The sequence below is a fragment of the Mus musculus genome, chromosome 11 (assembly GCF_000001635.26).
Source record: "Mus musculus strain C57BL/6J chromosome 11, GRCm38.p6 C57BL/6J".
Classification (NCBI taxonomy): domain Eukaryota; kingdom Metazoa; phylum Chordata; class Mammalia; order Rodentia; family Muridae; genus Mus; species Mus musculus.
In genome coordinates, this window is record NC_000077.6 from 75383522 (window position 1) to 75409085 (window position 25564).

Consider the following 25564-nt stretch of genomic DNA (forward strand, 5'->3'; position numbering starts at 1 on the left):
TCACAGGTTATGTATGGGTTCTAGGAATCAAACCCATGTCCTCTGGAAGAACAGCCAGTGTTCTGGATTTAACTGCTGAGTCATCTCTCCAGCCCCACCATGATGGATTTAACTGCTGAGTCATCTCTCCAGCCCCACCAAGCTGGATTTAACTGCTGAGTCATCTCTCCAGCCCCACCACGCTGGATTTAACTGCTGAGTCATCTCTCCAGCCCCACCACGCTGGATTTAACTGCTGAGTCATCTCTCCAGCCCCACCACGCTGGATTTGGAAGCAGAACTGAGGCTTTGAACACTGTGTTATTCTAACTCTTGCTTCCTTGGAACCCTGAGAAAATTCCTTCTATTGGCTTTTCAGAGATCTGTATGGGCTTAAAACAAGAATATGTCCAACTCTTGATCTCTGATTTTATATATTAAAAGAATAGAGTGAGCCTAGGAGTTTGGCACACTCCTATGTTCCAAGCTTCAGGAAGGGAAGAAGGTCAGGAGTTGAAGGCTAGTCAGTCTTAGCTTTGTGACAAGTTTGAGGCTAACGTGAGCTCTATGAGACCCTGTCTAGGAGAGGAGAAAGAAAGGGGTAAAGTGAGGTGTGGCTCCACGCTACCACTTGCCTAACACGCATGACGCCCAAGGTTTCCGTTCCCAGCCCTGGGGTTCAGAGTATTGTGCACACCCTGTATCTTTAAAAGTCAATAGTCAACCCTTGGAATTAACTTTCCGAAAAATATTAAAGCTACATCATCCACTCTACAAACTTGTAAAAGCCCTTCTTTGTAATGGTGTAAGAAAGTATTTGGCTTCAGTTTTATGGCCTTTGCATCCTAAATGTTACCCCATGGAAAGTTGCTTAATGAAAACAGGTAAAAATAAGACAGGAGGGACTGCAAAGATGCTCAGGCTCACGAGTGCTTACTGCCCTTGCAGAGACCATGGCAGGCAGTGGGTCTCCCTACTGCAGGGAATCCAAAACCCTCTTTTGGCCTCTGCAGGCAACCACATTAACACATGCACACATACACATAATTTTAAAAATAAAATAAATCTTTTAAAATGAGCTCTAGAACGAGTTTGACATCAGTCTAGGCTACACAAGACCTTGTCTCAAGAAGAAAGAAATGAAGGTTTGCTGTGGATGGAGAGGGAGATGCACTTCCTATTCCATGAAGCTGCTATTTTGGTGATTATGGTACTTTGCAATTTTATAGAGAGCTGCTATTTTCTTTCTTTTAAAGTAATGCTTGTTGTTTTGACTGTAAAAGTAATAAATGTTACTTTGGAAAATATAGAGAAGTATAAAGAGTAAAAAAAAAAGTCATAACCAGTGAAGTACCGTTAACATTTCTGCTTCTATCCGGCCAGCCAGAGTTTTTCCTGTGAGAATGTGTTTTTCTTTTACAAAATTGGGATAATGCTGCACTTACTGTTTTGTAGCCCACTCTTTCCCTTCACGATTTATTGTACCCATTTTCTCACAGTATTAAATTTTCAGCTCCAAGTAATTTTCCATAGCTAACTCTGTGTTCTGTTACAGAGAAGAAATGTACTTAATTTAAGATCTAATATTGGCATAATATTTGGCATTATGATGCTATAATAAGCATCTTTCTGTATAAATATTTTTATGTACAGCCAGTGTTTTGTTTGGGATGAATTAGCACAAGAGTAAAGTGTGGGGTCAAGCCTCTGAGTGACGCTGAATTGTTCTCAGGAAAGGACTAGTTAACATCCATTCTGAAAGAATGTGGGAATGCTCATTTCTTAAGCAACACTGGTTATTATTACATACTATTATTTTGTTAGTATTATACATTTATTTAGGGGGATAGGAAATATGCTCATATAGTTCAATTTCAAGAGTTGCAAAAATATATGGTGTGGTTTCTTTTCCTGTCCCCTAGTTTAGTCTCACTTCCAGCCCCATAATCTACCTTGTTAAATATACTGTATATAAGGCATATGTAGGTGAATAAAAAACAGCCTAGTATGGTGGCGTTAACCTCGGGTTACTTGAGAACTGCTCTTGCAGAGAACATGACTTTGGCTCCGAAAGCCTTCCTGGAATTCCAGCTCCAAGGGATGCAGTGCCTCTGGCATCCTTGGGTACGTCACTCATGTGCACACATACACATTTGGTTTTTAATCTTAGGAACTCCAAGTGGGCCAATGAGATGGCTCCATGTATAAAGGCAGTTATGCAAAGGTCTGGATGACATGAGTTCAGTCTTCAGATTCTGCAAGATAACAGGAGAGGACCAACCCCTGCGAGTTGTCCTCTGACCTCAGTACACATGTCATGGTACGTGTGTAGTATGCACATGCACAGAAGTCCCAGCACTCGGGAGGCAGAGGCAGGAGGATCTCTGAGTTTTAGGCCAGCCTGGTCTACAAAACGATTTACAGTTATATAAAGAAACTCTGTTTTGAAAAACAAAACAGGGGTTGGGGATTTAGCTCAGTGGTAGAGCGCTTGCCTAGCAAGCGCAAGGCCCTGGGTTCAGTCCTCAACTCTGGAAGAGAGAGAGAGAGAGGGAGAGGGAAAGGGAGAGGGAGAGGGAGGAGAGGGAAAGGAAGGAAGGAAGGAAGGAAGGAAGGAAGGAAGGAAGAAAGAAAGAAAGAAAGAAAGGGAAAGAAAGAAAGAAAGAAAGAGAGAAAGAAAGAAAGGGAAAGAAAGAAAGGGGAAGGAAGAAAGAAAGAAAGACAAAGCAAAGCAAAACTAAATAAAATACATACAATATATTAAATTTTAAGACTTGAGGGCATAGATCAGTGTTATAATGCTTACCTAGCATGCGTAAAACTCTTGGCTTCTAAACCTAGCACCCTACCGCAAAATATTTGCTCTGTCTTGCTAAATTATATTGCTAGTTGTCAGACTACTGTGTACTTTCACTAGCAACATAATGAGAATGTTCACTATCCCACTCCTCTGTCAAGTAATCTGTTCTTGGTTTTATTTTTCTTTGCCAAATTGATGGGTGAACAAGTATTTCAGCTAGCCTAGAACACACAGAGAACTCTCTTTATGAACTCAAGTTTCTTATCCTTTTATGATCTCCAGAGGTTTGTTTTTGTGGGTTTATTAGTGTTTTTTGTTTGGTTGGTTGTTTGTTTGTTTGGTTGGTTGGTTGGTTTTGCTTTACTTTTTCTTATTCATTTTTTTATTTCTTTATTTTTTTGTTTTTAATTTAATGGACTGGTTCCATGTGGCCAAGGATAGCCTCAACTTTGTAGCAGAAACTGGCTTTGAACTTCTGGTCTTCCTTCATCTACCTCCCAAGTGATGGGATTAAGGCACGTGCCACCACATCTAACAATATCTGGGTTTCTTTATTGGAGTTTGAAAGGGATTCCTCCAGCATTACTTTGACTCTTCATAGTTTCTTCCAGAGTTATTACACTTTCATTTGTTACATTAAGAGTTTGATCCAGGGCTGGAGAGATGGCTCAGTGGCTAAGAGCACCAACTGCTCTTCCAGAGGTCCTGAGTTCAATTCCCAGCAACCACATGGTGGCTCACAATCGTCTGTAATGGGATCTGATGCCCTCTTCTGGTGTGTCTGAAGACAGCTACAGTGTAATCATATAAATAAAATAAATAATTCTTTAAAAAAAAAGAGTTTGATCCATTTACACTGGACTTCTTGAGGCAGCAGGATCATAAATTCAAGGTGAGCCTGGGTGAACTGGCAGAAGTGGCAGAAGCTGTGTCTCACACTGCTGTATTCATTTCCTCATTGATCTTCAGAGGTTTGCTAACGGGAAGTAAGTGGAACAGAAGGTTCAGTATTCTTTTTTTCCCAATTCTATTCAGTCTTTAGTAGTAGATCCCTCATTATCTGAGATGCAGAGTCCCCTTTATTCCTGTGACCATCTCGTTGTTTTTCAGGGAGTGTCTCATTCAAGGCCTAACACTGAGGACATTTCACTGTGCTATGCCAATCGCTCTGCAGCGCTCTTCCATCTGGGTCAGTATGAAGTGAGTATTGAAGAACCTGGTGTCCTGCCTGTGGCTGCAGTGGAAAATGAGCTCCTCTCTGTTCTTCTGCACACATTGAAATCAACTAGCTTGCAAACACTGACATCCACCCAGACCCATTCTCTCTTCTGACTCATGTCACCTCTCATAGGTGACCACAAACAATATGTAGTTGACAAGAAGTAGCTATGTCATTGTCCACAGTGCATGGATTTGTTCCAATAGGCCAGCACTTCTGTGTCCATATCAGCTAGATGTGCTGCTGATAGTATTTTAGATTCCAAAATGTGTCCAGATATTACCTCCTTCGTTTGTTTCTTCTAAATAAGCCAGGCACAAAGACTTGAAAGATGGCTTGATGGCTCTTCCAGAGGCTGGGTTTGATTCCCAGCCCCAACATAGCAGCTCACAATAGGCTATAACGTCATTTCCAAGGGGTCTGACTTCCTGTTCTGGCCTCTACAGGCAGAAAGCACAGACATACATGCAGGCAAAACACATAAACATAATTGAAAGAAGATATTAAATAATAGCCCACGCTTGAGCTTATTCCTCTGATGATACAGCTCTCCTGAAGTCATCATGGGCAGTGTAAAAGTAAAGGTGCCCCGCCCTGCCCAGGGGCATCAGTGAGGTAGCTGACTGTGAGTGGCTTTCTTCTCATCCCCTAACTGCTGCAACATCATCAACTGTGGAGCATTATATCCGTGGATTTTAAGTTAGGAAATGACAAAGATTAGATCTATGGCCAGGCACTAGTGCACGCCTTTAATCCCAGCACTCAGGAAGCAGAAGTAGGTGGATCTCTGTCAGTTTGAGTTTACAGAGAGTGTCTAGGCAGCCAGGGCTATATAGAGAAATTCTATCTGGAAAGAATAAACAAATCAGATCTGTATTTCAGGAAGATGCCTATGAGCTGTTTGACATGTGTGATAGAGGTCCTTAAGGACAGGAAAGTATTCCACATGTGTGCATTTTACAGAAATTGGTTATACACTGGAGTTAAGGACTGTTGGAATAGTTGAATGTTCACACTCAGTGTTCTTCAAATCAAATAGAAGAACAAGAATCTATCTGGGCATGGTGATGCACAACTGTATTCCTAACATGTAGAAGACTGAGGCATGCTATGTGTTTGTGGCTAACCTGGGCTACATAGTCAATATTGGACAGTCAGAGCTGCTACTAAAACCTAAAAAACAAAAATCTAATAATCTGGGATTTTATATTTTCCTTTTTTTAAAAAAAGAGTGGGCAGAATGTCTCTGATTTTGTTCAGATGGCCACAGAACCTAGAAAAACTGCTGCTGCTGCTGCTGCTGCATAGCACACAGCTAATATTTGACTATACGTATATAAATTTTGTTGTATACTTTAGCTGTGCTGTCAACTTTGGAAAAAAAGTATCCCAGTTTATCATTTTAAATTGGCACTGTACAGAAATTAACAGCCATATTAGTCTAGACACATTAAACTTCATTTTTCCATTTATACAGAAGCAATGTACTGTATTAAATATTCAGTCTTATCTACAGGGGTTTGATTACAGAAACTATCAAAGTATTCTCTAAATGATGAAAAAAGATTCAAGAATCTGACTGTAGATCCAAAGGACAAGTGGAGAAAAACTTAGGAAGAATTTTCCCTTTATCCCCTCCCTATATTGATCATCTCTTTTACTTCTAATAATAGTGGCCATTTATTGAACATACCCAGGAGTTCCTTTCATCACTTTAGATATATAATTTATCTCATCCTAAAATGACCTGTTGATGAGTCATCTCTCTTTCAGATGAGAAACAAAGACATTGAAAAATCTAACTTGCCTGCATAAGATCACACCTAGCCTCTTACTCACTCCATGAATATTCCTTTTTTTTTTTTCCTTTGAGACAGAATCTCACTATGTAGTTCTGGTTGTCCTAGAACTCAATATATAGACCAGGCTAGCCTCAAACTCACAGAGATCTGATAGCCTCTGCCTGCCGAGTGCTAGGGTTAAATGGATGTGTCACCAAGCCCAGCAAAATTTACCTTCTTAATTTTCTAAGACGTTTCTCCTCTTAAAAAATGGAACTATTGAGCCAGTCATGGTGAGACAGGCTTAATCTTTAATCTCAGCACTTAGGAGGCAAAGACAGGCCTATGGGTTCGGGGCAGCCTGATCTATAGAGAGAGTTCTATGGGTTAAAGTTTAGGGTTAAAGTTTTGAGACAAAACTTTGTGTCAAAAACAAACAAACAAAGCCAGACTGCTTAATAAGACAAATCAGACATAATATTATAAACAAGTATTAGTGTCACTCAATTAAAAAGTCACTCAGGAGGTGAGATCAATCCCCAGCATAATGAGGGGAGGAGGGGAGAGAAGGAAATGAATGGGAGGGGAGGAGGAAGGAAGAGAGAAAAAGGAAAGATCTCAAAGCAGAACACAGGATGTAATTTAAGGCCTAAGCTCTCGACTGAAGTTGTCCACTTTTAATGACCCTTTTCATGCTCATGGTTTTCTGTCTTCGGTACATAGTGAAGAGTGGAAACCAAGGGTCATCCTGGAATTTCCTTTTGTTTTCAGGCATGTCTTAAAGACATAGTGGAAGCAGGTATGCATGGGTATCCTGAAAGACTGCAGCCCAAGATGATGGTGCGTAAGACAGAATGCCTGGTGAACCTGGGGAGACTCCAGGAGGCAAGACAGACCATCAGTGATCTCGAAAGCAGCCTCACTGCCAAGCCAACCCTGGTGCTTTCCTCTTACCAGATTCTGCAAAGGAATGTCCAGCATCTGAAAATAAAGATCCAAGAAAAGGAGACTCTCCCAGAACCCATCCCTGCAGCTCTCACCAATGCCTTCGAGGATATAGCCCTGGGGGAAGAGAACACACAGATTTCTGGGGCCTCCCTCTCTGTCAGCTTATGCACACACCCTTTGAAAGGCCGCCATCTAGTTGCCACAAAAGACATTCTCCCAGGAGAACTGCTGGTGAAGGAAGATGCTTTTGTAAGTGTCCTTATCCCAGGAGAAATGCCACGACCTCATCATTGCCTTGAGAACAAGTGGGATACCAGAGTTACCAGTGGAGACCTCTACTGTCACCGATGTCTGAAGCACACTTTGGCCACAGTACCTTGTGGCAGCTGCAGCTATGCCAAGTATTGCAGCCAGGAATGTATGCAGCAGGCATGGGACCTCTACCATAGCACAGAGTGTTCTCTTGGGGGGCTGCTCCTCACACTCGGGGTCTTCTGCCATGTTGCCCTGAGAATGACTCTTTTAGCCAGATTTGAAGATGTTGATAGAGTTGTAAGGATGCTTTGTGACGAGGTTGGTAGCACAGACACCTGTTTACCTGAAAGCAAGAATCTGGTCAAGGCATTTGATTACACAAGTCAGGGAGAGAGTGAAGAGAAGAGCAAGATAGGTGAACCCCCAATTCCTGGATGCAATGTCAATGGAAAGTATGGAAGTAATTATAATGCTATCTTCAGCCTTTTGCCCCATACTGAAAAGCATAGCCCAGAACACAGATTCATCTGTGCCATCAGTGTCTCCGCACTGTGCAGACAACTCAAAGCTGACAGCGTGCAGGCCCAAACCTTAAAGTCCCCTAAGCTGAAAGCAGTGACCCCAGGGCTGTGTGCAGATTTGACTGTTTGGGGAGCAGCCATGCTGCGACACATGCTACAGCTGCAGTGTAATGCCCAGGCAATAACATCCATATGTCACACAGGTAAGTCAGAAATGGTTTTTACTTACATTATTGGTATTTCAAGAGCTAATGTTTAAGGAGAAAAACACTATAAAGGAAGCCTGGCATCAAATAAATCAGTGACCTAAAAGGAAAACACAGCCGTCTTATATATCATTATGCTATTGAGAAGCTTTGAGCACATTTCTGTGAACCCAGAGCTTGGGAGGTGGAGATAGGATGATTAGGAGTCTAAGACAGCTTTAGCTATACAGCACGTTTGAGGTCAGCCTGAACTACATGAGAACTTGTCTCTTAAAAACTTGAGCCAGAGCCAGGTGGTGGTGGCACATGCATTTAATTCTAGTACTCAAGAGGCAAAGGCAGGCAGATCCCTGAATCCAGCCTCGTCTATATAGTGAGATCCCCACCAGGCTACATAGTAAGATCCTGTTTCAAATAAATAAATATAACAAAAACAGCAATAATAACAATAGCAACAAATTAATTTTTTAGATGTATTTATTTATTTTATGTATGAGTACACCATTGCTTTTTTCAGACACACCAGAAGAGGGCATTGGATCCCATTACAGATGGTTGTGAGCCACCATGTATGTGGTTGCTGGGAATTGAACTCAACACCTCTGGAAGAGCAGTCGGTGCTCTTAGCCACTGAGCCATCTCTCCAGTCCATTAATTAAAAATTTAAAACTAGAGTATTTTTAAACATTTATTCATTTTGTGTGTGGTATACATACTATAATACAGGTTCATAAGTCAATTCTCTTCTACCATGTGTGTCTTGGAGATCAAACTCAGGTTCTTAGGCATGGGAGCAAGTATTTACTTCCTGAACCATCTCCCTAGCCATTTCTAGTATTCTTTTCTTTTGTCTTGAAAGATTTATTTATTATATGTAAGTACACTGTAGCTGCCTTCAAATACCGGAAAGGGGAATCAGGTCTTGTTAGAGATGATTGTGAGTCACCATGTGGTTGCTGGGATTTGAACTCAGGCCCTCCAGAAGAGCAGTCAGTGCTCTTAACTGCTGAGCTATCTCCAGCCCCATTTTTAGTATTCTTATTAAGTGGTTTCCATTTTATCCAAAGATGCCTTTAAGGGCCTGGGAAGATGGCTCAGTGGGCATTGAACTTGGTGTGTGAGCATGAAGACCAGAGTTCAGATCCCTAGCACCCAGGCAGATGCTGAATGATGGTGGCCTGCCTGAGATTCCAGGACAACGGAGACAGACAGGGGCCCTAGCTAACCATACTACACACTAGCTGAGCTGTGTGCTCAAGAGAGCAGCCCTGGCTTACTGTGCAGGATGGAGAGTGATCATCTCCACAGGCAAGCACACACCTGAGCACACAGACATGCACAAAGGAAAGAAAAGTCCTTTTAAGGTGGTGGTGGTGTTGTTGTTTGGGGGTCTTTTGTTTTGTTTTTTTCTCCCCCTCCCTCATTGTGATGGCACATTCCTTTAATCTCACATCTGGGACAAAGAGGCCGGAGGATCTTTGTGAACTGGAGGTCAGCCTGTTCTACATAGCAAGCCCATTTCAGCCAGGACGACATAGATATACCCTGTCTCAAACAGACAAAAATTATTTATTTTATATATTTGAATGTTTTGCCTGCATGTATGTCTATGCACATTATGTCTGGTGCCCATGAAAGCCAGAAGAGGGCATCAGATCTCTCAGAACTGGAATTTCAGACACTTATCAAGTACTGCCTGAGTGCTAGGAATCAAACCAAGGTCTTCTGGAAGAGCAGCAAGTAGTCTTTTTTTTTTTTAATATTTTTTTATTACATATTTTCCTCAATTACATTTCCAATGCTATCCCAAAAGTCCCCCATACCCTCCCCCCCCCCCCCCGAGCAGCAAGTATTCTTCATTGCTGGGCCATCTCCCCATCTCCTTTTCTAGTTAATTAAGCTGAAAGGGAGGGAGGTAGATGTTGCCCAAACTTAGGATTTATTGACAGATTAATACTCTGTTAGCCTAACTACACTATAGAAGCTTATTCTTTAGACTTTCACATTACACTGTCCAGATTTTGCCATCCTTTTTGTGTGTATATGTCTACAGATCTTAATTCAGCTGCCAATTTATACAGTGTTTATAGGTATTCTTTGTGACGTGGATCTTTTACCCATCTTAAAGCAGTAGGATTTGAAAGCTGACATTTATGTGGCCTATGGTCCTGTTAAATCACATTTCAAGTTAGTCTCTGTGGTACACATTTTGGGGTCTATCTGCGGTTCCGCATCTCACACTTTTCCCTCTCAGGGTGTCCAGAAGCTGCTGCACACTGGGCTGGAAGGATGAAGTGGAGTCCAGAGTGAGTGGAATTCTGCAGCATCCCGGTCCAGCTGGGAGTGAATGCTGGGGTCAGGAGGAGATGGGTGAGAGGGCCTTCTCCAAGGGCCTTCTTAGTGTTACAGCTCTAGGCAAAGGCCTTCTCTGACAATCTTAGCCTGTGCATAGTTTTTTATTCGAGATGAGCTTGTATGCATACACTTTATTGGCAGTAAATCAGAGGTTATCCACTCTTAGGGAAGGAGATAGGAATACCCAAGGTGGACAGAGGTCATTGGCTGAAGGATAACGTACTGAGATGCTCATTAGCACGGGGAGGCATCCCAGGAATCTCAGGTGCTTGCTGACTGGGTTTCTTAGGGGGTTGAGAGGGTAGCAGTGATTTCACCAAGGTTATGTATGGCAGAGGGTATAGGGGTTTCAGGCTCCCCAGACAAAGAAGGAGAAGGAGAAGCCCTGCTGATAAGGGAAGTCCCCCATTTTGAGCCACTTCAGAAGGCTATCAAGACACTGATAGACTTTGTCCTTAATTAGCAGGGCCCAACAAGTGTCTGTTTTCTTTTCTGCCTTCATTGGCTCTTTGAGCCACTGCTACAAAATATCCAAATCTGGGCCAGGAAGCTGGCTCGGCTAGTAAAGGTGTTTGCCTCTAAGCCTGAAGGCCTGAGTTTTCACTTGATTTGGTTTGGTTTTTGTTTTTTTGAGACAAGGTTTCTCAGCATAGCCCTGGGTATTCTGGAACTCACTCTGTAGATCAGGCTCAACTTGAATTCAGAGATCTGCCTGCTTCTACATCCCGAGTGCTTAGATTAAAGTTGTGCGCCAACACTGCCCACCTAAAAAAAATATGAGGGGCTGGTGAGATGGCTCAGTGGGTAAGAGCACCCGACTGCTCTTCCGAAGGTCCGAAGTTCAAATCCCAGCAACCACATGGTGGCTCACAACCACCTGTGATGAGATCTGATGCCCTCTTCTGGTGCATCTGAAGACAGCTACGGGTGTACTTACATATAATAATAAATAAATCTTAAAAAAAAAAAAAAAGAACACTATTCACAAGGTACAACAACAGTGTACTAGGAAACTTTAAAATAGCCCATCATTCATTCTAGGGGAAAAATCTTTTTAAACTTTAGTGTGTAAGAAAGAGAGAGGGGCTGTAGAAAGGCCACAGCACGTGTATCCAGGTTAGGAGTCAACTTTTCAGAAGCGGAGTCTCCCCTTCTACCTGTTTTTGAGGCAGTCTCTTGTTTCTGCCCTACACTTTGTACATGAACTTCAAGATGGTTGTTCTATTTCTGCCTCTCATGTTGCCCTATGCATGCTGAGCTTACTGATGCCAGCCACCACATAAGCATGGCACCAGCACTGAGCCAAGGGCAGGCATCTGGCTCACATGGAGAGTTACCCATCAAGCCATCTTGCTAGCCCCAGAAAATGTATTTTTGACAGGTGTGGTGGTGCACATATTTAATCCCAGCACTCAGGAGGCAGAGGCAGGCAGATCTCTGTGTCTGAAGCCAGCCCAGTTTACAAATCAAGTCCCAGAATAGCCAAGGCTACATAGAGAAACCCTGTTTTGAAAAACAAACATCCTTCTGTGTTCCAGTCACAATGACTGCTGTAACAATAATATGAGGATTTGGGCGTGTCAAAAATCACAAGTAGCAAGGTGTAATGGGCAGGCCTTTAGTCTCAGCACTTGGGAGGCAGAGGCAGGAGGATCTCTGTGAGTTTAGCACAGCCAGGGCTGTTACACAGAGAAACCCTGTCTCAAAAAAACCAAGCAAAAATAGAATTACAAGTTAACCAGGGTATTGGTGTTAATATGAAATAGCAGAACTCAAGATAGCTAATGAAACAAAGGATTCTATTTTATAAAGGAGACATTCCATACTGAAATATATGCAGAGCCTGATGCTTGCCTAGCAACTGAACTACACCCACACCCTCTTCATGAAACTTAATAAATGCACACTATCAAACACATTATCATGACAAAAATGATAGTCTATATCCTCTCTCTAAAAGTTAAATAAAGATATATATATTTGTCTATGAGATTGGCAGTATCATTTTGTTGATATCATGATTAGTTTTTGTTAACCTGTTACAAACCTAGGCATGTCTTGGAAAAAGGAATCTTAAATTAGAAGATGCCTTCATAAGATTGGCATGTAGGTATGTCTCACTAATGATTGATGTGGAAAGTCACCGAGGATGGTGTCACCCTGGGCAGATGGCCTGGGGTATATAAAAACACAGGCTGAACAAACCACAAAGCAGTAGTCCTCAATGGCTTCTGCTTTAGTTTCTGTCTCAGGTTCCTACCTTGACTTCCCTCAGTGAAGGCATGTCACATGAGAGTTGTAAGAGGAAATAAACCCTTTCCTCCCCACATAGTTTTTGGTTATGATGTTATATGTCAACAACAGAAACTATAACTAATATAGTTGGTTTTCTTTTTTTGTTTGTTTTGTTTTGTTTTGAGACAGGGTTTCTCTGTATGGCCCTGGCTGTCCTGGAACTCACTTTGTAGACCAGGCTGGCCTCGAACTCAGAAATCCACCTGCCTCTGCCTCTGCCTCCCAAGTGGTGGGATTAAAGGCATGCGCCACCATTGCCTGGCTGGTTTTCTTTTTTTTTTAATACATTTATAATGCATTTTAGATTTAAAAAAAAAAATGGCCATGGCATATAATATAAAAAGAAGTGCTTACAAATCACCATGTGCCCTTGCCATAAATTATGTAAAAATTTCCATATGGACATCAGTCTCAAGCTTACAATCTCAGCACTCATGAGCCTGAGGCAGAGGCAGGAGGATGGTGAGCTCAAGGCCAGCTTAGTCTACATAACAAGATCCTGTCCAAATAATAACAACAGTAATAATTTCATACATAGAACTAGAAGGGGCCACTGCAAAGACAGTATGACAAAACCACTGGCCCTGCCTAATTGTATTTTAAATAACTGTCCTCCTCTCTGTAATTTTCAGTTTCTAATTTTTACATAACTACCATGTATTCTTTTTGTAATTTTAATTAGTTTTTTAATAATAGAAACAAGCTAAGTGCTAAGAATATTTTCATATGAACATTTTCAAGGCACTTGATACATACCTCAGATTTGCCCTCCAGGTGAGCAGTACCAATTACGTGCCACCAGCAATGTTAGCTTCCTTTTTTCCCTACCATCTGATTCTGTTTCAGTCTATTCGTAGTTCTGATCTTGTTATATCCCTTTTTATTGTTTCCCTGGGTTCCAACACCTCCCAGTTGAGTGTTCTCATTGAATTTCATTAGCAGCTGTTTCATTAATGGCACAGAAGAAGGATTACAGTGTTAACTAGGATAGACTTTGACAAAGAACTATGAGAACATATCTTATTATCTTTGCATAAATTCTTTTTAATCAAAGTTCCTCAAAAGCCTCTCTCTGTTCCCATCTCAGGGAGTAGGTCTGGCCACTGATGAGTGTCCAGGCCACAGTACAGGTGTGCGTGGTTCTGTCCCTGTGGGAAGGGCACATCTGTGTTGTAACAGGATTCCTGTCTTAACAAGCCTTGCTCAGGCTCTAAGTGGTCCTGAGCTAGCTAACTGCCCTTGGCTTTCCCTTGATTACCAGATAACTATTCACTCTTCTCATTTTGCAGAGCACTTACCAGGTAGCTATGTCCTGGAAGTACGAATGAGTCCTTCTATTGTTTTTCTTTTACTTAAATCCCATTTGAAATGCGCCAGGGACACTTCAATCCAAGGTACACTTTTGCTAAAGAATCACTCATTTTTATATGCAAAATGTCACCTATTAACTGCAGCTGATATGGTACATACATATTCTCTCTTCCTATTATCCACTAATAGGTGACTAATGCGAAATATTGAGTAATTTTTAAAAATCAATACTCAATTTTTTAGAAATAATTAGAGAGACATTCAACTCTGACACCAGCACCCTACTCAGTTCCTGAGCCTTCCTCTGCCGGAGGAGAATCTATAAATAACTCACGAAGCTGACATTACTCACTGTGTTGCAGTCATTTTTTTCTGAGAAAATTTTAGCAACTGTTCTAATAGAGCCTGCCAGTTATCAGTAGTTGAGAATGCAAGTCAACTTTTAATTATGCAGACGCTGATTATTCAGACGACAAATTGTTGGTGCCTGCACGGCTCCTTCCTGCTGCCTACCTTTAACCGTTCTCAGTGCTCATTAGCACATGTTCCAGAAGGTAGGCTTTGGAGGGGCGGACAGGCACTCAAACCAGCTAAGCACTTAGAGAAGCTCTGATGAAAGATGTTAATGCAGTTTGTAGAATTATTGACTAAAATTGAGTCATTTGGATTCCCTGTGAATTGTATTTACATGCCCTGTCCCTGTCCCCCATAGCAACAGATAATAGGATTGTCTGCAGAGAGACAACATAGTTCTTATATTTAATTTTTTCCTTTGTCGAACATTTTCACATGATGGTTCGTGGTGTTTCCTTTGTTCATTACATTTGTATCCAGACTAGTTACTTCTGATAAGCGGTTAGTTAGGATTCCTGGCACGCGGACAGTGACACCACAGTTGTCTGATCGTTTCCCACTTTTTTACAAAACCGTTTGCCTTTAAGAGTCAGTGTTTTGCACATTTCACCCAGATTATTGGAAATATTATTTCCCTCCTGCTTAAACCGAAGCTGTGATCATAATTTAAGCCTTTCTAGGTAGCCGATCTTACATGTATCATACCTATTTCTGGCATATGTTTGTCTATTACAAAGACCTCGTAGGTATGCAGTTAGAAGCCTCTAGTTAAATGAAATGTTGCGTGTGTGATGAACCTGGAGTGGGGATGGCCTTTTGTGTGCCCCAAGGCTGTTGTGTTTCACACAGTTGTTTTCTGCCTCCTCTGGTCTATCACTATCCTGCCACTGCCAGAAAACCCTGCTGTGTGTTCCCCGCGTGGAGGATCTCTGCTTCTGAACTTCTTTGGCCTGAGAAACTCCATAACCAAATCAGTTAGCATTTTGTTTAAAGAGCAGGTAGGCTGTTAGAGCTTGGGTCTTACATGTCTCCCAGGTCCACTTGCCAGCGCCTTGACCACTGTTAACTTTTGTTAACCAACTCATCTTTTGCTGCCTGTTTTTTGGGGGGTTTTTTTGGTTTTGTTTAAGCCAAGATCAGTTATATGGCCCAGGCTGAGCCTCTCTTCCCAGCCTCTCAAATGTTAGAATTACAAGCATGCATCCCTCAGCATACCTTTCCTTTGCTTTTTTTAAAATAGAGTTTTGCCATAGCAACAGAAATCTAACCTAACTAAGCATAGCCGTGCACATGGTATGAGGAACTCACATATGTGTGAATGGAAGTTCATAGAGACCGGCATCACTGCCTAGAGGCCCCTTTCTTCCTTCCTTGCAGTTGTCGTGCTAGCTGACTGTACTACAAAAGAGGTTGTCTGAGGCATAAGACTACCTTCAATAAAACATGCACAGACAGTTTGCTTCTCTGAGATTTCAGAGCAGTGACTACCTTCAATAAAACATGGACAGACGGTTTGCTTACCTGAGACTGCAGAGCAGTTTCCAAAAATTTTAGACAAAGGGTAGGATGAAGAAGGCTGCGGGGTTTTGCACACACTTAAGGTGCGTAAGTAAATAAACTGAGCTACACTGACAGGATGCTCGTTCTAGTAGCCAACCAAAGAGCAGTTGAACCAAAGCACCTAGACTTCAAACATCGTGGGGAGATAATCTTAGGAGTGCTATGCTTCTGCGTCCTACAAGTATTATGAAACTGTCTAGAAAGCACCCCACTGGTAATCCCTTTTTGATTATTTTTTTTATAAATTCTAGTCTTGGGGTTTTGAGTGGCACACAGACATAATGGTTAGGCTTCGGTGTGTGCTCATTCACTTTGCTTCCTGGGGACCAGAGTTTGCGATGAGTCATGTTCCATCTGATTTCTGTCGGATCCGGCTGCAGAGCCATGACTCAGATGGGCTTCAGGCCCAGCTGCTCAGTTCATCTTCTGGGGAATAGATGACAAGGACGGGACAAATGTCCTGACGCACATTTCCTTCTGTTCTTGCACTTCCAGGGTCTAACGAGAGCATCATTACCAACAGCAGGCAGATACGCCTTGCCACAGGCATCTTCCCTGTTGTCAGCCTCCTGAACCACTCCTGCAGGCCCAACACCAGTGTGTCCTTCACTGGCACTGTCGCCACCGTCCGGGCAGCACAGAGGATCGCAAAAGGACAGGAGATTCTGCACTGCTATGGTGAGCCAGCCTTTCTTTCCACTACCCTGCTGTGCCTCACACCTCACATGAAAAGGATAAGGGGACAGGAATCAGCAGATATGGGCCCAGTGCCTCTACTCATCCTCTGAGTCTTTCCTGGAAAGGGCAATGCATCCTTGGGCCAATAAAAAAGGTCTTCTGGCTGTAATAAAAAAGCCCGTTGAGGGCAGTGAGCCATATCCCTCCATGCCTTGTAGACAGCCTATCCTGAAAATGAGCGAGGAGCACTTTCTTGGCTTCTTTCTTCCTGCCCCAGCAGCTTGGAAACGTATCCACTTTCACCCGTGTTTTGTTGTTTTTTCTGAGATGATAGGGCAGAGTACCCAACCTCATATAGGCTAGGCTAGTGTCTATCACTGAGCCAGGACCCCAACCCAGCACCACCATGCCAGTCACGTGATGACTAGGCCAGCCCCTCGGTAGAGTAGGCATTGACTCTCTTGGTGTGACTAGGAACTGTGGGTAATCTCTCTCCAGGGCCTCACGAGAGCCGGATGGGCGTTGCTGAGAGGCAGCAGAGGCTGAGTTCTCAGTACTTCTTTGACTGCCGCTGTGGGGCCTGTCACGCTGAGACACTGAGAGCAGCTGCAGCTCCCAGATGGGAAGCCTTCTGTTGTAAGACTTGCAGAGCGCTCATGCAGGTAAATCTCTGCTGTTCCCAGGGGCAGGGCTCCAGCTAAAGGTTGTCAGTCGCCAGGAGAACCATTCCTGCTTCCCTTCTTGTAACTCCTCCCTACATGTCGCCCGGTCCTGCAGAAAACACAGGTTGTATTTCCTAATATTTTCCCTATAAGTGACACAAAATCTTAAATTACACAAAGGGACCAAAAAAAAAAAAAAAAAAAAAGCCCTAGAAATTTACTTGCTCAAATAAGTCATCAAAAGTTGTGCATCAGGCCTAGCACTTGGGTACTGGTAACCCTAGCACTCAGGAGGCTGAGGAAGAAGGATCTCAAGTCGGAGGCCAGTCTCAAGTGACACCCCATCTAAGAGATCACCATTCCAAGGAGCTATTTCAGAGATGGTTTAATCTGGGGACCCAGATTGTGGATTTTCTGTCTGTTCAATTCCATCTCTCTGTGCTGGCCTCATCAGACACACTCTGTAGTAACTGTGGGAAAATCCGACCCACATAGTTTTCCCTCAGCCTTTGACCCAGAGGGAAGAGCCACAGTGGAGAGCATGAGAGCAGACCCTTGGGTGCTACTGCCAGGTAATGGTGTAGACACTGGAGTCTTCAACATTCATGCCCCAATGCAAAATGGTCTCCACACCAGAGCATGGCATTCTCATTAGAAATAAGTAAATGGAATTGGCTGTGTTGAAAATTGTAAAGCCAAGGGTCAAGAATGAAGCCTTCCCCAGCATGTTTTGTTTTGTTTTGTGTTTTAGGCAGCGTCTCTCTGTGTAGCCTTGGCTCCTGCCCTCTGCTACCTCTCCCAGGTGTGCCACCATGCTGGGCCTAAGCGCCCTGTGCATTAGTGCTCCCTCGATCCTGCTCACTCTTGAGACAGTCTTCCTTCTACTCTGTATCCCCAGATAACCTAGAGTTCACTTCAGAGCCCAGGCTGGCCTCAAACTTGAGATCCTCGTGTCCCAGCTTCTCAAATGCAGTGATATTTACAGGCCTATACCTGGCTTTCCCTGATAGATTCCTAGTAAGATGATTATCCTTTGAGCCATATCTCTCTTCTGCTTCTTCCTCTCTTCCTGCAGGGTTGATCTAGAATTTATTCTAAAGCTGACTGGCCTCAGAATTGCCATCCTACTGCCTTTAGTTTCCAAGTGCCACTTTACTGCAATGTGTCACCACATCCAGAGTTCTGTGTTTGTTTATTTGTCTGTTTTTGAGACAGGGTTTCTCTGTGTAGCCCTGGCTGTCCTGGAACTCACTCTGTAGACCAGGCTACCCTCAAATTCACTGAGATCTGCCTGCCTCTGCCTCCAGAGTGCTGCTGTACACTACCACCACCCATCCAGCTTTCTATATTGGTTTTCCTATGGCGTTTTAAAATAGCCATTATACGTGTGTTTATCATCTAAAGTCCTGGTCCCAAAAGGAGATGAGAGGGGCTGCTAAGGTGAAAAGGATTACAAACGCTTATCAATTCTGTTCAAAAATTAAACCTCAGAGTGGGATTAGCTGCTTCTTTCATTAGAATTGCTATCAGAATTCACTCAGGCCTTGTTTGCGTGTGTTATTGAAGAAGTCTCTTCCTCATCAGGTCAGTGACTCCTTAGCTCAAGTACATGCAATATGCAGTATTGATAACTGTTCTCGCTTAGGAATAAAAATAGAACTGACTTCCACAGGGAAATGATGTGCTGAGCTGTAGCAACGAATCTTGCACAAACTCTGTCAGCAGGGACCAGCTAGTCTCTCGCCTGCAGGACCTTCAGCAACAGGTCTGCATGGCCCAGAAGCTTCTCCGAACCGGTAAACCAGGTGAGATTGGCTCCCTCGCCCTAGGCCTCAGCCCTTCCCTTGTTTATTTTGGTATCACCTTGCCTTACTGAGCAGTCCTCAATAAATGACTGAGGACTTGAATTTAATTATCCCAGCACCAGCCACAAGATGGCTATGTAGGCCAGTGAGACCAGACTGTGACCAGCTGTTACTCTGGTGCCCTTGAAAGTCTTCCTGATGGTTTAAGCTGTGTCTGCTGCGCCAGATAGTTCTAGCAGCTCGAGCACCAGAAAGGCTGTCTGACTTCCATGGGCTTTGTGTGGCTCCAGAGGTCCAATGCCATCATCTGATTCCCAGCTTAAGGACCTAAGCTCCGAGAAGGTTGCTCTGCCCTCAGCAGCAGCAGCAAGTCCTGAGTGCTGCCTGGGCTCGTGGTGTGACTCAGGAGTAGAGCTCGGTAGCTAGCCTGAGCTGAGAGCTGAGAGAAAGAAAGGACTCCTCTCTTTTCAGAAAGGGATTTGCAGAACTCGATGTTAGACCCTGACATGGTAGGAATCTGTTTTGACTATTCTAGCCTAGATTCTGAAGTTGACCTTTAGCCTAGAGTCAAGAAAACTAATGATTACAGGAGGAATGTAGAGTTGGTTGTTAAATGTTGGTTGGAAAATGGATGTTAGAAGCCCAGGGTAAATGTGAGGAAGCCTCATCTAACACCTCTTTTACTGAAAGAGAAAACATAAGCAACCAACAGCTTCCCTGGAATGCCCGGCTGTTGACTCCGTGAGATAAAGAGGCATTTTCACTTTGACCTAACCGATAGAGACCTTGCAACGTGGTCTCTCGTGTCCAGGACTAGATCTGTATCTGTTGTGAGGCATTTTTCCTTTGAATCCATAGAGCAAGCCATTCAGCAGTTGTTGCGGTGCCGGGAGGCTGCTGAGAGCTTCTTGTCAGCAGAGCACACCGTACTGGGGGAAATTGAAGATGGCCTGGCCCAGGCCCATGCTACCTTAGGTATGCTACCTTAGGTATAGCCGGAGTTCTCCTTCCCTGCCGTGTGTTCAGTGCGGCCCTTGCCTTGTCTGTTTGGTTCTCTCTTGCCATCTGAATTGACGCTCTTCTCCCTCCCATTCTGCATTCCTTGCCCCCAGAGCCTTAGGCTAATGGTGTTTCTTTTCCGGAATGAGACATTTCTCTTCTCACAGGGAACTGGCTAAAGTCTGCTGCCCATGTACAGAAGAGTCTCCAGGTGGTTGAAACTCGCCATGGGCCATCCAGTGTTGAAATTGGCCATGAGCTCTTCAAACTGGCCCAAGTCCTATTCAATGGGTAGGCCTTTCTTTTTCCTAGTGTTTGGCCAGGGCACACAGTGCTCTGTGTTTTCCTAGGTGCTTCTGTGTATGGCTTTTTGCTACAGTGCTTTAAAGCATGTTGAAACTCTTTTATTTCCTCTTTAGGACAGATATTTGCCCTCTGCTTCACTGATAGACTTTAAGCTTTGAATTCCTTCCTGAGGATGTGGAGAAAGCCATTAGGTCTGCATGGAGCTTCCCAGGGAGGATTTGGAGGCAGCCTCACCCGCCTCTAGCATTCCTGTCTGCTTAATCACACCTCCCTTGGCTGCCTCAGTCCCTGCTCTCTCAACTCCAGGGCTCGGCCCTTTCCCTGGTTTGCCTCTTATTCCTTTTAAAGCAGTGGTTTTCAACTAGAAGGGATTGCAAATGGCATTTGGCAGTGTTTAGAGACAGTTTTGATTGTTATGGCTGCCAGCATCTAGTAAAGGCTAAACCTACAGTGCACAGGACCGCCTCCACAGTGGAGAGACCCAAGTTAGCTATGTGAAGGCTGAGAATCCCTGCTTTGGAGATTAAAAAAGGAAGCTGAGGGAACCACTCAGTTGGAAGCACCCTTGGTGGCATGCACAAGGCCCTGGTTCTGTCCCTAGCTCTGCACAAAAAATAGAATACAAGGAAGAGTAACCCTAATGAGCTGGTCCCTCACCCAGTGTGCCACTGAGGTCACTTGAAGGGAAGTCTAGCCCCAATTTAGTATTTTTTGTGGCTGCCATACCTCCAGCCTTGATCAAATCTCATGGTATACATTGGTAAGAAAAAGGGTTTGAAACATAGACCTGATACTCGGACATGGAAACAGTATGTTTGGTCAGAGAGAGCGAAGGACCTGATAGACGAGGGCAATATCAGAGAGAGGGCATCAGTCGGGTTAGACACGAGCATTCCACAGTGAGCAGCTCTGGATAAGCTTTTATAAATGCTGGTTAAGGTTTTGAATTTGCCCAATTTTGTCAGGATCCCAGAGTCTATCACAAACATACACAGTTTTCTCAAATCTGCTTTGCAGTATGCCCGTGAATGTCTCTTATCTATACTTTCAGATGGTAAGACCCTGAGGGCAGAGGAACTCAGACCCTTTGTGCCCCCTGTAAGACCCTGGGGGATGCAGTGGACCCGACTTTGTGTTCTCTGCACAGAAAGGAGTCCACTTTCGTTGAGACTAAGGAAGGGAACTGACAAGCTTCCCTTTCTGGCTTCAGGTTGGCAGTGCCTGAAGCTCTGAGTGCCATCTGGAAGGCAGAAAGGATCCTGTTGGTGCACTGTGGCCCTGAGAGTGAGGAGGTCCGGGAGCTCCGGGAAATGAGGTCCTGCTTACTGGACTCGTCATTCGTCCCTGTGGGGCCCTTGGTGTAGAGCAATCATCCTCACCCTCAAGAAGGAGCTCTGGTGATGACTGAGATGTTCTGTTGGCTTGGAGCTCTCATCAGAGAGGACGGGACCTTCCCACCTGACCTGAGCCTAGTGTCTGGCACAGAGAGCACTTGAAAACAGATTGAGACACTCACCTGCCATGCTGGCTGCTGCTTGCAAGAGCTAACTGCCCTCTGATGGAAACCCCATGCCCAGAAAAGACTAAATCCAGTATCTAAAGGCTGCTTTAAAGGGTTGTCACTGCAGCCGGGCTTGGTGGCACACGCCTTTAATCCCAGCACTCGGGAGGCAGGCGGATTTCTGAGTTCAAGGCCAGCCTGGTCTACAAAGTGAGTTCTAGGACAGCCAGGGCTACAGAGAAACCCTGTCTTGAAAAACCAAAAAAATAAAAAATAAAAATAAGTAAAAAATAAATAAATAAATAAATAAAGGGTTGTCACTGATCTGCAGGCAGCTCATGCTAGCCTAGGCTTTTGGCTCGATTTCATCTCACTAAACGATGAATCTGTTTCCCTGGAACATTCCTATGGTTTCTAGTAGTAATGAAGTGCTGTGTTCCACTCCAGTGAGAACTTCAATTCTTAGTCTTGTATTATAATTGAAAAATAATATATAGCAAGAAATCAGTATGACTGCTTACCTCAAGAGACATACAATTCCACTTACAATATCCTGCTTCCTTAAATTTTTCATTAAGACTGGTGATATATAATTTGTGAATGGAGAAATAAATACGTCTTACTGTTGGCAGTTTCTTCCTGGGATGGCAACTCTGTATTGGTTTCCTACCAGTGTCCTAATTCTTACTCAGTGGCTTTCATTGAGTGTTCTTGGCACTCACTGTCCAAGCACTGATGCAAGGCAACCCTGTAGCATGACTTCATAGCACAGGCCTCCTTGTTAGCACACCTGAAAGCAGACCACTCTGGCTGTTTCACTTGCAGACAGAATCTTACTCTGTAAGCCAGTCTAGCCTCAAACAACATCCTCCTGCCTCAGCCTTCCAAGTTCTAGGTTTATAGGAAAAGGCCACCTTGCCCAGCTTGAGACTGCTTCTTACTGCCATGTCTCTTCAGGCTCACACATGAAGTCCAGGGCACTCCAGGAGGAGCCGTGAGTCTGTCTGCAGGGCACTCCAGGGGGAGCCATGAGTCTGTCTGCAGGGCACTCCAGGAGGAGCCGTGAGTCTGTCTGCAGGGCACTCCAGGGGAAGCCGTGAGTCTGTCTGCAGGGCACTCCAGGGGGAGCCATGAGTCTGTCTGCAGGGCACTCCAGGGGGAGCCATGAGTCTGTCTGCAAGGCATTCCAAGAGCAGCCATGGGCGTCACTCATTGGTAGACTGTGAGGCTACATCTCCAGATGCCCCGAGTGCTGTGGTTGTGAGCACTGCTGCTCATGGTTTCCAACTGAGACAGAGGGAAGGACTTTGCCCCTTTCCCTAAGGATGGGTAGTAATAGTCCAGACCACAAGGGACAGATAGCTATGGGGTTTTCTGACTCATCCTTAGTACATTATTGCTGATGACCAGTTTGTTTGGATGAGTTAGTGGGAAAGAAGACCCAAGTCCATACACTCTGCTTTTTAGAACTTGCTCATCCTAGCCATGCCCAAGGAGCAGCCGTTGACTGTCATGGCATTACAGTGAGGAAATAAACAGTCCTGAAGGTGCCTGGCAGCAGCTTTTCAAGAAGCTGGTGTTAAAAGACAGTATTCAAACATTTGCGGACTGGGAACTGGGCAGCATTTGAGTCTCCTGCTGTCTGTTAATTTACCCTGACAAGGAGGTGACTTGAAAGGTTTGTTTTGTTTGGGGTAGAGCTTTTTCAGGAAAAAAGTTTAGTCCTACAGACAACTCTATAGTTATTCTAGTCCAAACTCATGCCTTGTGTTTTATTCCTAAAAGCCCTGTCACACTTTGTAAAATAGGTGCTCTTCCTCAAAGGATATATTTAACGTTTTATATATCAGGCCTTATTCTGTGCATGGAAGCTTTTTTTAGATGCTTTGTAAGATGGCTCAGTGGTTAAGAGCATGTACTGCTCTTCTGGAAGTCCTGGGTTTGATTCTCAGCAGCTAACACCAGCTGTTATTCCAGTTCCTGGGATCTGATGCCCTCTTCTGGCCTATGTGAGCACTGCATGTGCGTAGTGCACAGACAAATGCAGGCAAAGCACTCATACATAAAACTAAATTCAAAAAACTCTTTCATTGTCTCATGTGACCTAGCTTGAGAATACCTGTGCTTATATTATAATCTAGTATGAGCCAGCCACGGTAGCAACACACCTATTATCTCAGCACTCAGAAGATTGAGACTAGATGGTCAAGAGCTAGAGTCTGGGTTACAAAACACCTGTCTCAAAAGTAAAAGGGCTGAAAAAGTGTCTCAGCAGCTAAGAGCACACACTGCTTCTCCAGAGGGCCTCATTTCAGTTCCTAATACCCACACCGAGTGACTCAACCACCTGTAACTCCAGGTCCATGAGATCCAACACCTCTGGTCGTCTGCATAAGCTCCTACACTCAATTATACAGAGAGAGAGAGAGAGAGAGAGAGAGAGAGAGAGAGAGAGAGAGAGAGAGAGAGAGAGAGAATTTTAAGAAAATCTTTCAAAGTAAATTAAAAAAAAAAAAGGATAAAACAAAACTATGCATTTAAGTTCGGTAAGGTGGTGCACACTTTTAATCCCAGCATTCAGGAGGCAGAGGCAGGCAAATCTCTGTGAGTCCTGGGCTTGCCTAGTCTACATAAATGAGTTCCAGGGCAGCCAGGGTTTCATAGTGAGACCCTGACTGTGGGTGGGTGGGTGGGTGGGTGGGTGGGTGGGTGGGTGGATGGATGGATGGATAGGTAGGTAGATAGATAGATAGATAGATAGATAGATAGATAGATAGATAGATAGATAGGCAGTCTAGAGAGGTGGCAGTTAAGCATATACTGGTCTTACAAGAAATCCAAGTTCAGTTCCTAGCCTCAGTGACAAGCAGCTCAAACCACCAGTAACTCCTACGCCAAGGAGATCTGATGCTCTGACCTCTGCAAGCACTATACTCATGCTATACTCATGCATGTGCCCACACTCGGACACATATGTATGCACATAACTAAAAATAAAACTTTGCCAGGTATAATGGCACATGCCTATAATCCTAGCATGTGGGAAGTAGAGGCTGGAGGAGCAGGAGTTCAATGCCATTCTGAGCTATATGAGACCCTGTCTCAGAAAATAGGGACTGAATGTCAGGCATGGTGGTGCATGCCTTTAATCCTAGAACTCAGGAGGCAAAGCAGATGGACATCTGAATTTGAGGCCCGCATTGTCTACATAGCAAGTTCTAGGCTAGCCAGGTACATCATAAGAACCTTTCTCAAAAAATAAATAGGGCCAGTTGGCAAAATTTAGCTTGCCCTCCTAACACAAGAACCCAAAGTCAACCCCAGCAACCATGTAAAAAGAAGCAAGGTGTGGTGGCACTTGCTTGTGATCCAGCATTGTCAAGGTGGAGACAGACGGATCCATGGGGCTCACTGGCCAGCCAGCTAGCTGGTCTACTTAGTATGCTCCCAGCCAGTGAGAGACTGAAAAATAAATAAATAAATAAGGGGTTAGGAAGAGGTAACATGGTGGCTCAGTGAGAAAAGATACTTGTCATACAAGCCTAGCAACCCTCAATTTTCAGTGGCCACTAAAGGTGGAAGGAGAGAACCAACTCCAAAGAATTGTCTCCTGACAGTTTTATGCTGTGGTACACACACACGCACACACACACTTGTTACATGCATATGCATACAATTAATAATTTAAAATGTTATGTGTATGGGTGTTTTGCCTACATGCATATCTTTCTGTGCACCACATGTGTGCAATGCCTGTGAAGGCTAGAAGAGGACATCAGATCCCCTCGGAGTTACACAGGGTTGTTAGCTACCATGTGGATTCTGGGAACAAAACCATGGGTTTTCCAAAAGAGGCTCTTAATCACTGAGCCATCTCTCCATCCCCTCAATAGTATATATTTCTGGGGCTGGAGAGATGGCTCAGAGGTTAAGAGTATTGACTGCTCTTCCAGAGGTTCTGAGTTCAATTCCCAGCAACCACATGGTGGCTCACAACCATCTGTAATGGAATCTGATGCCCTCTTCTGC

At 44.0% G+C, this 25564-nt stretch overlaps 1 protein-coding gene across 4 annotated transcripts in view; it reads left to right on the forward strand.

Moving 5' to 3' along the window:
• The window catches only part of Smyd4 (SET and MYND domain containing 4), a 57275-nt gene extending 35089 nt beyond the window's left edge, over positions 1-22186 (forward strand). For 2 of the 4 annotated variants that reach the window (XM_006533536.2, XM_006533535.2), the window contains 8 exons: positions 3890-3968; positions 6551-7706; positions 16080-16262; positions 16761-16924; positions 18597-18729; positions 19588-19704; positions 19896-20019; positions 21245-22186. In XM_006533536.2, the coding sequence (XP_006533599.1) occupies positions 3890-3968; positions 6551-7706; positions 16080-16262; positions 16761-16924; positions 18597-18729; positions 19588-19704; positions 19896-20019; positions 21245-21398 (2110 nt within the window). In that variant the 3' untranslated portion in view covers positions 21399-22186. Of the gene's footprint in view, positions 1-3889; positions 3980-6550; positions 7707-16079; positions 16263-16760; positions 16925-18596; positions 18730-19587; positions 19705-19895; positions 20020-21244 lie in introns of all 4 variants that reach the window. The other 2 variants (NM_001102611.1, XM_006533537.4) reach the window with 2 other exon arrangements.
• The last annotated feature ends 3378 nt before the right edge of the window (positions 22187-25564 follow it).